General features: G+C 47.0%; 1 protein-coding gene and 1 pseudogene across 8 annotated transcripts in view; both read left to right on the top strand.

Moving 5' to 3' along the window:
• Window positions 1–5,198, top strand: LOC306652991 (large ribosomal subunit protein eL19-like; annotated as a pseudogene). The gene has a single exon. The product of its transcript is annotated as a large ribosomal subunit protein eL19-like (transcript).
• The window catches only part of DAPK2 (death associated protein kinase 2), a 117,403-nt gene that overhangs the window by 90,948 nt on the left and 9,626 nt on the right, over window positions 1–16,829 (top strand). For 2 of the 7 annotated variants that reach the window (XM_079125701.1, XM_079125702.1), the window contains exons 5-9: window positions 5,214–5,262; window positions 6,039–6,065; window positions 8,500–8,652; window positions 9,668–9,713; window positions 10,860–16,615. In XM_079125701.1, the coding sequence (XP_078981827.1) occupies window positions 5,214–5,262; window positions 6,039–6,065; window positions 8,500–8,652; window positions 9,668–9,713; window positions 10,860–11,468 (884 nt within the window). In that variant the 3' untranslated portion in view covers window positions 11,469–16,615. Of the gene's footprint in view, window positions 1–5,213; window positions 5,263–6,038; window positions 6,066–8,499; window positions 8,653–9,667; window positions 9,714–10,859; window positions 16,616–16,829 lie in introns of those variants that run through there. The other 5 variants (XM_079125705.1, XM_079125699.1, XM_079125704.1 and 2 more) reach the window with 3 other exon arrangements.

Raw genomic sequence — 16,829 nt, 5'->3', positions numbered from 1 at the left:
TTTAGAACTAGTTCTCTCCCAGAAAGAATCTGGAATCAAAATATAGAGAAATCCTGGGAACAAAGTTCAAGTCTGAAGCTGTGTCCTCTGGGCTGAGAGACAATGCTGTGGCACCCACTAGAAACCTTACAGGGGTGGGGGCAGATGACTTGTTAGGGTCCTGGTGAGAGTCCAGGTGCAGGCTTTGAGCACCCGGTGGGGCAGTGGGTAGCCAGAGAGGCCTTTCCAGAGTTGAATCTTCCCAGAGCTGGCCCTACCTCTTGCTCTTAGATAAGTTTGTCACACAGATTTAAAATCACCTTGCCCTCTTGCATTCTCACAGACTCAGCCTTCTCTGAAGTAGCTTTTGATTTCCTGAAAAGGAAAAAGGCAATCATTTTCCAAATGCCAGATCCACCCACCTGCCTCTTTTGTGCCTGGTCTTTATTCATGCTTTCATTATCCAGCTCCAGCAGGACCCTGGCTGCCCTCTCTTCTTCTCACCTTTGGTCTAGGCCCCACCTTCCTGTACTCCAGAAGCCCTCTCATGGGTCTTGAGCCAAAGGTTGGGGAAATCACAAAGAAATAGCCCTGCAGAGAGGAAAGGAATGGGAGTTAAGAATTCCATTTCTCTGCTTTGGGAGTAGGGGAGGTATTGGGGGGTGGAGGGTTGACGTGGTCTCCTTAAAACCTGGGAGCTAAAAACTCCTGATCACAGTCTAATCAAAGAGAAAGATAGGCTGGGGGTGTAGCTCAATGATAAAGCACTTGCCTAGCATGCATGAGGCCCTGGGTTCAATCCCTAATACCACCAAAAAAAAAAAAAAAAAAAAAAAAAAAGAAGAAGAAAGAATATGTTAGATGTTAGACCCTGCACCCTGAAGGACTCCAGCCTTCATATACCAGCTCTGCAGCCTCTATGGAATGGTGCTGCAGAGACTCGTCCCTGGCTCCCCAGACCCCAAGACAGGGAACCCTGACCATATGCCAGGCACTATGCCTCACACTCTGCTGACTTTGTCTCAGTTAATTCTCAAGTGGCCTCATGAAGCAGATTTAATTATTTTCTCCATCAAGTGCCTTCTTTCAGACAACACAAGCAGTAGATGGTGGCACTAGATTCAAGTACTGATCAGCCAGCATCAAATCTGGGCTCTTTCTATTATACCATGGTGCTCTGAGAAGACTCTGCCCTCAGGGAGCTTTCCATTTAGTTATGGATGTAAGACAGCAAACCACCTAATAAAAGTGCTGGAAGAATCTTTTCTGATCATCTGGTCTAGTTAAACAAATGTGGAAATGGAGGGTTGGGAAATTTTCATTAAGGTCACCAAGATTGTTCTTTACCTCCTATATGACAGTTTTTAGGTAAGGTATGGGAGACACAGTGATGATAAGGAGCCATCTACACTCAGAATGACACATCCAAGGTCACAGGTTGGTGGGAGAGCCAATTGGAACCTGGAGCACAAGATATCTAGACTTAAACTCTGTCTAAGAGAACAGTGACTGCCCCCCTTTCACATATACGGTTGAAGTGCTTATATTCATTAGTTAAGTTCATATGAATTGTTCAATAACAGTCAATAGTTCAACTAGAAATTCAAGGCCATAATGGAAGAGCTATCACAAGCCAGGATGTGATTAATTGTAAAGTAAGTAATACAGACAGCCCTGGAACACTGTTCAGACAAGATATCCACTCTGGCACAGTCAATGGGATTGGTCATGACCTTGAGTCAGTGAGGGACAAAAAATTGGTGGATGGGAATCAGGGGAGAAAGAGAGCCAGGGTTGAGGAGGAGCACAGCCAGTTCAGTGGTAGCACAGCAGTGGGGAAAGGCTAGAATGAGTACTTTTATTGGGACAGGTCAAAGTCCACTCCGCATAAAGTTGATAATTCATACCAGATTGTTGTCATGAGTGGGTTGTTGATAGCTGGGGCCAGACTTTGGAGGGTTTTGCCCAGTAGTGTGCAAATGTCTAACAACCAAATCTCAAAAACGTGTCTCTAACTTACAGCATCAGCCAATTTCAAGCTACCAATATGTCACTGAATACAGAGACAGAAGAGATGCACACAGTTGGTTCTTATGCATCAGTATGGTTTTGTTTGCACTGGATTTGTTTATATCTTAAAGATTTATAGGGTGCCTTCTCTAGACCCTCCAAAAACTAAGATGACTTTATTTTCTCAAGACTCCTAAGAAACAGGTTATGAACACTTGGAAATTTCAATCTGAGCCTCAGGAATAAAAAGTCAACAGAGTCAGAGTTCTTTCCTTTTGCTGTCACAACCACAGCCATGAGAAAACTTTGGAGGACAGATCTTGGGAGTCTCATTTTTGCCAAGGAATGACTACCATAGCCTGATGATGGTTTACTGTATGTCCTAGCATGCTCAGGCTTCAGAAGAGGCTTGCCTCTGGTGCCCTTGCTGTGGGAAAAAGGTCTGGTTGGACCCCAAAGAGACCAATGAAATCACCAATGCCAAATCTTGTCAGCAGATCCAGAAGCCAATCAAAAATGGGCTGATCATCTGCAAACCAGTGACTGTCCATTCCCAGGCTCGATGCTGGAAAAATACACTGGCTCACTGGAAGGGCAGGCCTATGGGCATAGGTAAGCGAAAGGGTACAGCTAATGCTCAAATGCCAGAGAAGGTAACCTGGATGAGGAGGATGTGGATTCTGTGCAGGCTGCTCAGGAAATACCGTGAATCTAAATAAATTGACTGTCACATGTATCACAGCCTCTACCTGAAGGTAAAGGGGAATGTGTTCAAAAACAAGTGGATCTTCATGGAACACATCCACAAGCTGAAGGCAGATAAGGCCCTCAAGAAGCTCCTGGCTGACTAGGCTGAGGCCGCAGGTCTAAGACCAACGAGGCATGCAAGCGCCATGAAGAGTTTTCCAGCCCAAGAAGGAAGAGATCATCAAGACTCTGTCCAAGGAGGAAGAGACCAAGAAATAAAGCTCCCCTCTTGTGTCTGTACATAGTGGTCTCAGCGATTACATAGATCAGCCCTTGAGGGGGGAAAAAAAGTCAACAACAACTGCCAATAGTTTGGGGGATCAGGCATTTAGAAAGGCCCTCTAGCGACATGACTGGATCCATGAGAGAAATTTTCTTTTGAATAAAATTCTTAGGAAATAAGAGAAATCTTTAAAAGTTGTAAGCCCTTCAGCATGACCCATCCCACCCCCAAAAGCCAATGAATTGAACTTAAAGCTGAGCTGCAAAAAGCAAGAAAATTCATAGGAATATTCTTTCTTCCAACTTCCCCTGAAGGCAAGTGTGCATATCAGCAATTCAGTCAAAGGCTAACAAGGTGTAGATGTTCAAGGACAGAAGATACTGAAATTATCAGATGATGACTATAAAATAAGTGGAATGTATACAGAAATAAAATGTGGAACCACAAGATGAGCAAGGAATAAGAGATGTCAAAAATGATCAGGCAAATTTTTGAAAGAACCACAGAGAACTTTAAGAAATTCCATATATAGTCATGTGCTGCCATCTGTCCTGGACTGCTGCTTTAGAAGAGACAATAAAAATCAACTACTCAAAAAATGATCATAGTTTGGATGTCATGGCAATGTCAAATTGCTACAAGAGTCTCTAAATGCATACTTCCAATTCTGCACCTATCTTCTTGGACCTGTCTGCAGATCTTTGTGGATCCTGCTGTGAAGACCAGGGTCCTAAAGAAAGTTTTTTATGTGCTTATCCGTGAACAAAAAAGTTTGTAGCAATATTGTTCCAATAATAAAAGTAATGGAAGCCACCCAACTGCTCTCTTAAGAGGAGAATGACTGAAAAATGATATATAGTTACACAATGAATTGTTGCATAATAGTGAAAATGGAAGATGGTGGATGAGCATTCAATGAGCACTAGAAGCATGTAAAAGACAATCAAGTGACAAAAGATGACATGCAGGGTGACACCATTTTTATAAAGCTAAAAATAAGCAAAGCCAGGACAGTGATTATCTCAAAATGGGGGCAGTAGGAGAGTGGGAGGACAGACACAAACCTGTAGATGCAATGCTTTAGATATTTTCTAGATAGAGTTTGCCTTTCCCACTCTCTGCCTCCATCCTTCCTCCTCCTCAAGGTACTGCCTTCTCTTTTGCCTCCACTTCATTGCCAGTCTTTTTAAGAGTCATCACTACTCTTATCTCCACTTCCTACCTTCTGGACACTGAGTGCTGCAGTGAGCTTGAAGCCCAGTGCTCACTCTCCAGTGCTTATCTGCTCCATCTCTGGGTGGCATATGGTCTTCTGCTGTCCCGGCAGTCTTCTCTCCTACTCAACACTGGGCACCATGGTGTTGGCTCAGCTCCTGGTTCTTTCTGTACTTCAGTGACTCCAAATGTGGTGACCCAGGCCCACTCCCCTATAGCCATCTGCCACCTGGACATCTTCCCTGGCTGCCCCTCAGGCAGCTCGGGCTCAGAATCTCATCTCAGTGACCACAAGGATACACTCTGCTCCTCAGTGGGAGGTCCCTTCTTTCTACCCAGACTCAGGGGAACGTAGAGTCCTTCTCTGCTTTTTCTTCCCCCTCGCCCTCCAGCATTGACCTGTGTCCACTAGAGAGTTCTAGAGCAGGACTCCATTGCTCCTTCCTCTCCCCTTCTCCTCCTCCTTTTCTGGCATTCCTATATGCTTTCCCTCTCCTTCACTATCAAGGCCTTCTTGTGGAAGTTCTCTACCAGATTAACAGGCAACTTGTGACATAGTCTGTCTGAGCTGCTATTAAGAAATGCCTGAGACTGAGTAATTTATAAGCAACAGAAATGTATTGATCACAGCCCTGGAGTCAGGGAAGTCTAAAATCAAGGTGTCAACAGATTCAGTGTTTCACTGTGTCCTCACATGGCAGGAGGCGTGAACAAGCTCCCTCAGGTCTCTTTTAAAGAGTACTAGTTCCACTCACGAGGGTCCTGCTCTCATGACCTTCTCACCTCCTAGAGGCCCCACCTCTTTTATGCTATTGCACTGGGGATTAGACTTCTACCTGTGACCTTTGGGGGAACACAAATATTCGGGCCATACTTTTTCCTCAAAATTCTTAGATCCAGATCATCTCCATCTGCTGCTCAGATTTTCCTTACTAGAGAGGCAGGATGGAGACATTTGACAGCAGATTCCCTAGAATTCCCTACAAGCATCTCCTCTCATTTCTTCCTCCTCTTGACTTCTGAACATGACTCCTTTCAGCTCCAGAAATCGTGAACTATGAGCCCCTGGGGCTGGAGGCCGACATGTGGTAAGTCGTACAGGTCACCCAGGTGGCCTAGGGATCCTTCCAAGAACAGATGTTCTCGGGATCTTCTTCAGGTGTCATCCCCTTGATTGTGAGAACACCATTCTCCACACTGACCTCTTAGAGCCTCAGATTGCTCCAGAGGTGCTGCCGCTGCTGGAAACAGCAAGGCTAGGACCTGAGTCCAGTTAGTGCAGGGCCAGGTCAGAACTCTGTCAGATGCACAGAAGCAAGGGTAGGGGCAGGGCCGGAGTGCAGCTCAGCCCTGGGCTGCCATAGCCATGGTCAGGATAACAGAGACAGTGGCTCAGTCAGTCCACCTAGCGTTTAACAAGGGTCTCCCACATCCTAGACACTGTGTTGCCCTGGGGGTGCTGCTCCGGTCAGTTCTCTGCACATGTGGGACTCTTTCATTTGAATGCTGCTTGATAGTTGACTGAGCACCTGGTCTTTCAAAATCCTGCCAGTGGTCCTGGGAGGTAGTTCTTATTATCCTCATTATATAAGGAAGAATGGTCTCAGAGGTGGTGAGAGATGTGCCCAAATCACAGAACCTCTAAGTGTAGAGATCAGATCTTGAACTTGGATCCTTGGACTCCATGTGCTGAGTTCAGTGACTCCAGATGCATCCCAGGCTGCTGCTGAAGAGTGGGATGGAGAGAGATGTGGGGACACCTGGAGGAGTCAAGTGACCTCTTTTCCCAAGACTGCGTGAGGAGTCCCTTGCTGGTCTGGGTTGGAGGCGGGAGGCCCTGACTTGACTGTTTTCTGTTTTGCAGGAGCATCGGTGTCATCACCTACATCCTGTGAGTATCCCTGATTCCAGGGCTCCAACCCAACTTAGATTGTGGGGTCCTAGCAGGAATTGTGGGATCCTGAGAGAGGGGCAGGTAGAAAGATGGACTGACATTGAATGAGCACCCACTATGAGCCAGATGTGTTAAGTCCACAAACCTGAGACTGAGTGCTCTGAGCTGTTTCATCCATTGAACCCTGGCATTGAGTTTGAGCAGGAAGCCAGGGGAGCAGCCCTCCCTCCTGCATAACCCATTTCTGCATTCCTTGTGGAATGCCAGGGCTCCCCTGCCATGGGAATGTAGGGGTTAAATAAGAATGCATGTGAATTCCCTCGTCCCTGCTCTGGTGCATGGCAGGTTCTTAGGAATTCGGTCCATCAGTGCTTCCCAATCGTCTTTCCCTCACAGTACACATGGAAAATGCCATTTTTATGGCCTGCTGCAGTGAGAGTCAGCCCATAGCCAGAAGGAAAGGGGGGTACCAGTGCTCCAGGACTGAGGGATCATCTCTCAACACCCCCATGAACCAGCTTTCTGACTCACAGCAGCACTTGGACTGAGAGCTCTGCACAATGACACAGTGGATTCCCCTGAGCTGCAGAGAGGGTCTCAATCCTGGCTGCACATTTGAGTTTTCAGTACCTACCGTGGCCAGGCCCACCCCAGATCTACATAAGTTAGAATTGCTAGGGGTAGGGTCTCTGCATCAGTCAATTTTAAAATGCCTCGCTGAATTTTATCAAAAGAGAAGCTGAGCATCACTTCACCTGATCACTTGATCTATAATGCTGGATGACAGCCAGAATATTCAGATCTTGAAATCTGGGTTTCTCCAGAACTCTAGTTTTCGTACTGAACAATTAAGGAATTCCAGCATCTGCAGGGAACACAGTTGGCTCCCTTGAATTTGACACAGCTTTATCCATGGCCGGCACCATCATGGCATTATACCAGGCTCTCAGGATACGGACATGGAGGAGAGCCTTCACTGCTTACCTGGGGCTCCCTGTCTGTGGGAGGCACACCATATAGCAACCTCTCACCCATGGTGACGGAGGTCATGCTGGAGGTATGAACACACCTCTGTGAGACACACAAGGCGAGGTGCTGATTCCTGGAGCTGCGGAAGGTTTCAGTGAGAGAGAATGAGAAAGGTGTTTAAACTGGGATGTGAGGATGAAGTCAGTTCTCCAGGTGGAAGGGCTGAGAAGAAACAGCATGAGGAAAGGAAAGGTGAATTGTAAAATATGGCTGAAATGTACTGAGCATGTGGCAGTGACCACCTTCTGATGCTTTGCTCAGGGGTTTAGATGTGATCTGTGGAAACTGGTGAGTGACAAAGGTTGTTGTATTCTAACAATGACAATAATAAGGCCTGTTAATTGTAGAGCATTAGTATGGTCCAGGATTACACAGGACATTTTATATATCTTTGCTCTTCTTGTCAATCATGTGAGGTGGAAGCAATTATTTTCTTCACTTTACAAATCAGGAAACTGAAGCTCAGAGATGTTAAGGAACTTACCTAGGTTCACACAGCTAATGAGTGGCACAGCTGAAATTCAAACCCAGCATTGAAATATCCAAAGTTTTCCAGTATACCTTGCTACTTCCCTGCTAACAAAGAAGCAGGGGTTGGGGGTGGGAGATAAATATTCAAGGGATGTCTAGTAAGTAGAAACAGTAAGACTTTTGGCCAGTCAGGTGAGGAGGGACTTAAAAGAGACCAAGGTGACTGCTGTGTTTCTAACGAGCACCACTTCACATTTGTGAAGCAATGTCATTAATCAAGGAAAGGAGCACATGCTGCGGGAGTAGGCTGGCACAATAAGTCCCAGCACTTCTGGGTAGTGTTGTCCCATGAGCAACTGGAATGCAAGTCAAGAGGTGGTAGCTTCAGAAGTCACTCTCTGTCTGAGGTAGCCTTGACAAACCCTGTGGGGAACCCACAGACCCCAGTTCCTTGCCTCTGAGGATTTTCGCAAGTTGCTCCCTTGACCTGAAAGAGCTTTCCATCTCCTGCTCTGACTGCAGACAACCTCTTCATTCTCCAAGACATGACAATGCAGTTGTCAACTCTCCCACGGAGCTGTGCTGGGGTCCCCCTTTTTGGTGCTCCTCCAGCCTTTTATCTGGCTTTCTATAATTTTTTGCTTTGTTCTGCTGGGGTTTATAAAGAGCTCTGTCTGTTTTTTTTCTCCTCTCAACTTTTGCGTCCACTGAAGATGCAGTTTGTCCTGTCAGGTACTTGATAGGAGCTCCATAAAGTGTGTTGAATTGGACTGCATTGAAGAAGCTGCTGGTTGGCTGCCCAGAGAGGGCAGGCTGTGTTGCCAGGAGCTTCCCAGCCTGGTGCCATAGTATGGGTCAAGGTTCCCAAGTCCATGACCCCCATTTCCATCTCCAGTCCCATAGTCATGTGGTTTCTCTCTGTTGTGTGTAGCCTCAGTGGAGCATCCCCGTTCCTGGGAGACACAAAGCAGGAAACACTGGCAAATATCACAGCAGTGAGTTATGACTTCGATGAGGAATTCTTCAGCCAGACTAGCGAGTTGGCCAAGGACTTCATTCGGAAGCTTCTGGTTAAAGAGACTCGGTAAGGGAACAGAGAAAGGCACTGGTTTCTCAGGTACTGATCCTCTTCTGTTACCTCCGTCAAAGATGTCAGTTTGTGCTTGCTTTGTGGTCTAATCTGGGCAGATGCTAAGAAGAGTGACTGGCCAAGACTTGACTTTCATCTTGTTTACTCAAGTTTTTCTGCTTTCTTCTACTGAAATGCCAATAACTGTGTGTATGTGTGAGAATGTGTGTGTGTGTGTGTGTGTGTGTGTGTGTGTGTGTGTGTGTAAATCAGCCTATGTTTCTTAGGACTACCTCGTGTAGGTTGTCCCAAAGGCACCTCAAACTCAAATTAGAGAAATAAAGTGCCAGGGTTTTCAAGCCAGTTCAGATGGGGAGTGGAGGAGGTAGGTCCAGACAGGTCAGTACAGTGGAAAAAGAGGAGACATGCTAATCTGACCCCTGCCAGGGCCCAGGGTGAGCCCCGTTGTTGTGGGGTCAAAGGAGGACATGGGCAGGGAATATAGGGTACTGGTTGCCCAGAGGAGGACCTAGACAGGGCACAGGGAAAGGCCCAGAGACTCTAGAAAATTATGTCCTCTTGGTCCCACAGACTTCAAAGAGGGCCATAGTGGTACTAAGTACTAAGGTCAGTACTTGGAACGGCCCCCACTATCTGGGAACAGGGCAGCAAAGGACAGAGGAGGCACCTGGGAGGCAAACAAAGACCAAAGGTTTAGCAATGGAGAACTGACTCTTGCAGGATTCTGAACTCCGAAGAGCACTTATGACCCCTCTAGAGGGAGGTGTTAGCGCTTTCAACTTTGGAACTGAAGGTGAGGGCTCAGGTCAAAAGGTCCTTCTGTTGTGGTTCTGCCCAAACCTCTTTCCTGGGACCGTGGGGCATGCAGCCAGTTCCCATCCATCTCTGCATCCTCCATTATGCTATGTTGATGACATGGTCAAAGAAGGCCTGAGAATGTGAGAATGGAAACAGCTGCTCCCAGATCCTATCCTCATGGATCATCACCATTTTTTAATCCTCATTGCAGGAAACGGCTCACCATCCAAGAGGCTCTCAGGCATCCCTGGATCACGGTAAGGGCACAGTGGTGAGTTCCAGTGAGCAGGATCCCTGCTCTGTCACCAGGGCTGGCTGTAGCAGCCGATGCAGAGCCTTTTGCTGGAAACACTGATCCTTGGGCACAGAAGACAGTTAGTCAGGGGCCCCAAGGGGCCTGACCGTTTTCAAATAGTGTTATGCTAACTGAAGTTTGTATTTTCTAGGATCAAATAGCTTAAAAAATGAAACCCTGACTTTGTAACCAGGGCTCCTTCTTTCTGATGTTTAGGGCTTAGGTAAAGGATGTCCCTCAAATCAGTTAGCTACTTTCCATGGACACCATGAAACCTTAGGAATTGGGCTCTGAGACAGAAGCCTGGTAGAAACAGGCTGCTGCCCTGTTAGGGCAATTCTGTTCCATTTAGGGAAGGGCCAGGGGAAGAAGGTGAGTCTTTGTCTAACTCGACTTGTAATTGAGCTCCAGCCACTGGTTTTCCAGAGGGTCTCACAGTCTGGTATAGTGAAAAGCTTTTTGGGAAAGAGAGACTCAGAGACCAGTATTCTGCTGACTAACTAGCTGTGTACGCCCCAGACTTCTTATTTGCCTTCATCGTCAGAGAAGAAGGCTGGCAGGAATGATCTGAGTGTGCGGACAAGAGGGTAGAGATCTGTGGACCATGGGGAGCAGGGAGGGTTGGAGTGGTCTGGGAGATCAGGTCTATCTGCTTGCTGAGGGATGGGGAAGACCAAGGGTCCTCAGCTGCTTCCTGCTGGGCATGCTGAGTTTTGCCAAGGCCGAAGGAACCCCAAAAGAGAGACATCCCTCTGCCTCCCTCTGCCAGCCCTGGTCTTGCCTCTCCAGCCCTGGAGTGGATGTCTGCAGAGTCCTGACTACAGCCTGCTTGTCTGTCTGAGCCCCTTTACATGCTGTGCGTGTGGAAACCCTCTAATAACTGTGGACCCCTCTGTCCTGCAGTGAGCATGCAGGGAGCATTCCCATACTTCTTGACCTTTGTTATGGACTGTGGGGTTGCTTACCCCACCCTGGCTCTCCCTGTGGCCTGATGCATGCAGTGAATGCCAAAAAGACCAACGTGTTTGCCTTCCACCTGCAGCTTGGACTGCCCTTTGGCGCATGCATCATATTAACATTCTGGTTCTTATGTCTGAACATCTGCCAGTCTGAAGGAGAAGTCAGAGCTCCTGAACAGCGGAAGACCCAACCCACCCAGCTGAAGACCAAGCGTCTGAGAGAGTACACCCTCAAATGCCACTCAAGCATGCCCCCCAACAACACTTATGTCAACTTTGAGCGTTTCGCCCAAGTGGTAGAGGACATGGCTCAGGTGGACCAGGGATGTCGTGCCTTAGTAGGGGCCCGTGATACTCTCCAGGATGATGTGGAAACCCTGGTGTCCATCTTCAATGAGAAGGAAGCTTGGTACCGAGAGGAGAACGAGAGCGCCCGGCACAATCTGTCCCAGCTCAGGTATGAATTCCGCAAGTTGGAGTCCTTGAAGAAGCTCCTGCGGGAAGACATCCAGGCCACAGGGGCTAGCTTCGGAGGTGTGGCCAGGAAGTTGGACCATCTGCACACACAGTTTGAGGCTTTGAGGCAGGAGCTCTCAGCAGACCTACAGTGGATGCAAGAAGTGATGATCAGCTTCCAGTTGGAGAGTGGGGACACAGATGGCCTGGGAGCCATGTTCCACCAGGATGCCAGTGATTCCCTACCGGAGCTGCTCAGCAGGTCACACACAGAGGAAGTCCTGGCCAGCCTGAAGCTCTGAGCACTAGAACCCCATCAATACAGCACTTTCTCATCCTCCTGCCTCTGCATCCAGCTAGAATCATCCTCTAGGGTGCATGTCTGTAGGGTGGCCTTCCAGCCCTCTCCAGAGAATCCACAGTTGCTGAGGTGCTGGTTAATTATTCATTCCACACCTCCCCTCACCAACCTGGATTTCTGAGAGAGTGCTGGCAGGGCAGCCAAGCTGTTAAAACAATTAGAGAACAAATTCCCCTTACCATACCCTTTTCCACAGGGAGTACAGCATTCCCTGGGGAGATGCTTGAGACTGGATTTGTGGTGATGGGTTTGTTTGCCTCTCTCTTCCCACCTGCATGCCTTAGGATTACAGATCTTGAGTGATATTTGAGTTAACTAAGGATAACTAAGTCAGCATGGTACTTTCCTGCTACAGAAGCAAGAATTTAAAATGCACAGAGAAAATAATACTGCCTTTTATTTGAATTGACTTCTCACTTAAGAAGTCCTTGTGTCTGTGACCTCACTTGATCCTTAAACAACTCTTTGAGATGGGAAAGTAGGCGATGATATGATTTCCATGTAACTTATGAGAAAACTGACTCAGAGAGGGAGGATGACTTAGGATCATTCACAGCCAGCTGATACCAATGGAACAGCAATCCAGGTGTGCATCTCCAAGATGAGGCATGTGGGAGGAAGTAGTGAGGCTTATTGTAAATATCCACCTTAGTATTAAAGTTCAGATCCCAGAAGCCGAGTAAGCAACTTTGTGTATCTTTCCAGCTGGGGGTGGAATGCATACACCTGCACACAATTGTTCTAGGAGCCATGCCCCAGACGGTGCAATCACTGTTCCTACCCAGCCCTGTCCCTGTCTGAGACCAACCTACAGAGCAGGAGGGAAGGGGAGCATCTCCCCTTTCTCACCTCTTGCCCCCAACTTCTGGCTAAGGGCCCCAACTGTGCACGATAATGAGGACCAAAAAGTGCTCAACCAAGCGGCTCCTTTTCCTAGGTACTAGGCCATTGGGCCTTGAAGGTCTAAGAGACTCCATCAGTTTTTGAAGAGGGTGGACAAGAAGACTGGGAAGCACAAGGCTCAGTGGTCCCTTCATGACCCAAAGCTTTAAGCATCCCTTCTTGGGAATTATGTAATCCCATCCCCCTTTCTCCAAAGGAGGAAGAAGTCAACATAACCATAAAATCGTATTGGCAGTGCAGGTAGTATGGACACAGCACTGCTAGAAGTTTGGGGTTGGGAGAGGTCCAATTATAGTTTCAAAATGCCTTCACAGCTTCACGAAACATCCCTGTCAAGTATTTGGATTGAATATTATTCCCAGTTTAGAGATGAGGAAACAGAGAAGATGTGATTTATTCCAGGTCATATCATTAATGACAAAATAGGAACCTTCTGATGATAATCTGTGGCTCTTTCTGCTTCCTCTAACTGCCCCAGTTTCTAGGAGTTTACTGTCGGCTTGTGGAGGCAGATGATATCCAGATTCATCTGTTCATTCACCAATAATTTTCAGGCACCTACCAACTTCAGACACTTGGCTTGACTGGTGATACACTGCTGAGTCAAAAACAGGGCCCATCTCTTGCCTCACGGAGTTCTTAGTCCACTGAAGGATTCCAACATTAACCAAGAATCATTCAACAGTAGAACCGTGACTGGGACATACACTAAGAAACGGATGCATTCCTCAGTGTCAGAGCCTGCAGTGGGGCGTTTGATCTGGTCAGAGGAGGTGTTAGTCCCTATAGCAGGGATGCTGGAGCTGAGACCAGCTAAGCAAACAAGGGAGAGAGGTGTTCCCAACAGGGCCATCATGCCAGGGCTCTGTAATGAGAGGGACATGAAAGACTGGAAGTGGACGGACAGTAAGAAAACTGGAGCGTAGAACAGGAATGTGGTGTACGTAGACATGGCTGGGAGGAGGCAGGACAAGGACCCTTGGCCACATTAAAGAACTTGCCAGGCATGGTGGCACGTGTCTGTAATCTCAGTGTCTTGGGAGATTGAGACAGGAGCATCGCAAGTTCAAAACGCCAGCATCAGCAATTTAGTGAGGCCCTAAGCAAATTAACAAGACCCTGTCTCAAAATAAAATAAATAAATAAATAAAAGGACTGGGGATGTTAAGCACCCCTAAGTTTAATCCCTGTACCACTATATCCCCCTGAAAAAAAAAAAAGAAAAAAGAAAAAGAAAAGCTCTGCCTTTGTCCCTGGGTCATGGGAAGCCACTGATAACTCCTGGACTGGTGTTGGAGGGGAAGTGCCCAGTGAGCAACATAGACAGGAAGTGATTTAGGACAATACATATTTTGATGTCATGAAACCATTTCTTCAGAATCTTATCTCCTTTTGTATTAGCAAATTGAATTATTTCAAATATCACATATAATACTTGAAACAATCTTTTCATCAAAAATATAAGAAACCATGATTTTTTTTTTCTTTTGGTACCAGGGATTGAATCCAGGGCTGCTTAAACACCAAGTCACATCCCCAGCCCTTTTTTATATTTTATTTAGAGACAGGGTCTCCATGAGTTGCTTAGTGCCTCACTGTGGAGGCTAGCTTTGAACTTGTGATCCTCCTGCCTCAGCCTCTTGAGCCACTGGGGTTATAGGCGTGCACCACCACACCTGACTAAGAAACCATGATTATGAGATGTATCATTATTTTATGTACCGTTGAAAAATAAAAAATGCCCAACATGGAAAGCCTAATAGGAGAGCCCCAGACACATAAAGCTGTGACACTCCTAGTAAGAGGGTAAATGAAGGCTGCCGTGAAGCAAGAGAGAGCAAGGGAACACGTCTCAATGTGGAGGCTAGGCGGGGATGAAAAATCCTCCTGAGAACAGGAGGCCCGGGCTGCTTGTCCCCATGCAGGGTTGCACTTTGCCACCAGCTATGTGATACTGAAGAACTTCAAGCAAGGAATGTCATGGCCAGTAGTCTGAGGCTGGGTGGCCTCACAAGGCCAACAAGAGCAGTCCTCTCTGGGAGCACCTGCCTTTACTCCAGGCCCACAGCAATGATATGACATCATTAATTTGGAGATGCCTCCTGATAACTGAGATCCAAAAACATGGATCTTGGAATCAAGGAAAGATGACAAAAACCCTACTTCTCTACCTGAGAGAATTGGTACAAAATGACCTCTACAATTTCTCCAGAGATTTATCTGCCCTGTCACAAGATGCTGTATACTTGTTTGGCATAAGAGTCTACAAATATTAAAAGTCCCTTTGGCCACGTCAATAAACGTTGACCTTCAATGCCAGGCTTCCTGAGGCCAGGATGACTGCCAATTGAGCAACACAGGGCATACTTTCTGGTGAAGGTCAAATACATGCAAAATAATAATAATAATAGGAAGAAGAATATGGTGGCAATGAATTGAAATAGGAAGATTGGTAAAAGGGAGGAAGAAGTGGTTATCTTAGATTTGTGGAATCAGCTACACACCACCCGATATCCTCAATTCATAGCCTAGTAGAGGGCAGGACTTGTTCAGTCCCCCAGCTGATCAGCCCCTGAGCTGGGCACCCAGCCATACATAGTTTTCCTCACACAGTAAAGTGGTCCTGTGTGTGTTTCCAGTCATTGGTAACTGCTTCCCCTTTAAGATATTTCAAAACCAGAACTTCTTCTGTACAAAGAGCATCTAAAGACAAAGTACATTGAGAAGTGCCCCCATGTCTCTCAGGGAAACCAGAGAAGACTGTGACCTTCCTCTGCCACCTGCCAGTTGAACTCCTTTGGCATCTCAACCTGGTGCTGAGGGGAACCCAAGGAGGCCTGTGGAAAGCAGCCAGTGGACCTGCTTGCTCTGTTCTTCACGTGCCCATGGTTGGCATTGGAACAGTGGTGGCAAGGGCAGAACTGGCCATGGTGGATGGGATGTGGGAGTGGAGTATTCCCTTGAGACCTTGAGGGAGGACATCTTGGGGGGCACTGCTCTGTGGACAGTCTCCTCTGCCATCATGGAGGATTTTTAGTTCACCAGAATTAAGTGAATTAAAGCTCAACTACCCTGCTCAGTTTAAACACCATCCTGGGTCATTCGGGAGGAGAGGGTGACTGTGTAACATCTCCCTGATTCCTAAGGAAGCAGGAGAGTCAGCCCTCAGGGAGGCAGCAGCGGTGACCCTGCCCTGGAGCAGATGCTCATGGCTTATCTCTGTCTGACTAGTTTGTCTCAGGAAGGGTGGCGGATGGTTTGGTAGTCAGTGATTTTGCAGATGCCGGAAGCTAATGATGGCAGGAGAAGCCAGAGTGTCCTCTATGAGCTCCCTCCTCTGCTAGTGACTATGCAGATGGCAGCTTCCATCTTCACTGGATCACATAGCACAATTGGTCCATGTTGGAGGTGGCTGTGTGCCCAGCAGTCACCTCCCACTGCCCACCTTTTGTAAATGTCTGTGGAACTGAATGCCTTTTCTCCTTTGTCTGTGAAGTTCTTGGCCTATGGAGAAGATTCTTTACCCTGGAGAGGAACCCAACAGAGGGCATATTTGAGTTGCAGAGGGGCCAATTCAGTTGAACAAACACTGATTGTGCTCTGGCTGGTGGTGGGGTGGGGTGACTGATAAGGACAAGACAGCCCCTGAATGAAACACTCAGTATCTGTGCCTAATGGGGACCCAACCAACTGGGAGGTGGGAAAGGCCAGGGTAAATGATGAAATAGAATATTCTAAAAATCAGGAGAGAGATGAATTCTGACTAAGATAGGATAGGAGGGATGCAGAGAGCAGAGGTCTTCTCAGGGCACCAGCCCCATCGCTGACACCCCCACCACCGCCACCAAGCTGTTTCCTTATGAAGAAGGTGCTAAGTAGAATTCCAAGGGATGGCTGTGAGCCCAGATTGGGTCAGGAACTCAGAACTATTGGGTGGAGACTAACGAGGGAGATTACAGAGATTAAAAAGAGGAGAGTTTTTATTTTTAGCTTTTTATTATGGAAAATTTTCAAAACTTACCCAGAAGTACAGAGAATAGTATGGTGAATTTCAGGTACTTTTACCCCACTTCAGCTGGAATTAAGTCATGGTCAGTCCTTTTTTTTTTTTTTGGTACTGGGAATTGAACCCAAGAACGGTCAACCACTGAGCCACATCCCCAGTCCTTTTTTTATTTTTATTTTTTTTTTGGTGGGGGGTACTGGGGATTGAACTCAGGGGCACTTGACCACTGAGCCACATTCCCAGTCCTATTTTGTATTTTATTTTTTTAATTAATTAATTAATTTTTATATTTTATTTAGAGACAGGGCCTCACTGAGTTGCTTAGCACCTCACTTTCTCACTTTTGCTGAGGCTACCTTTGAACTTGCAATCCTCCTGCCTCAGCCTTCCAAG

This window comes from Sciurus vulgaris (assembly GCF_902686455.1).
Source record: "Sciurus vulgaris genome assembly, chromosome: 2".
Taxonomy (NCBI): Eukaryota; Metazoa; Chordata; class Mammalia; order Rodentia; family Sciuridae; genus Sciurus; species Sciurus vulgaris.
The sequence above is the reverse complement of the archived record's forward strand: the minus strand, read 5'-3'. Positions and strand labels throughout refer to the sequence as shown.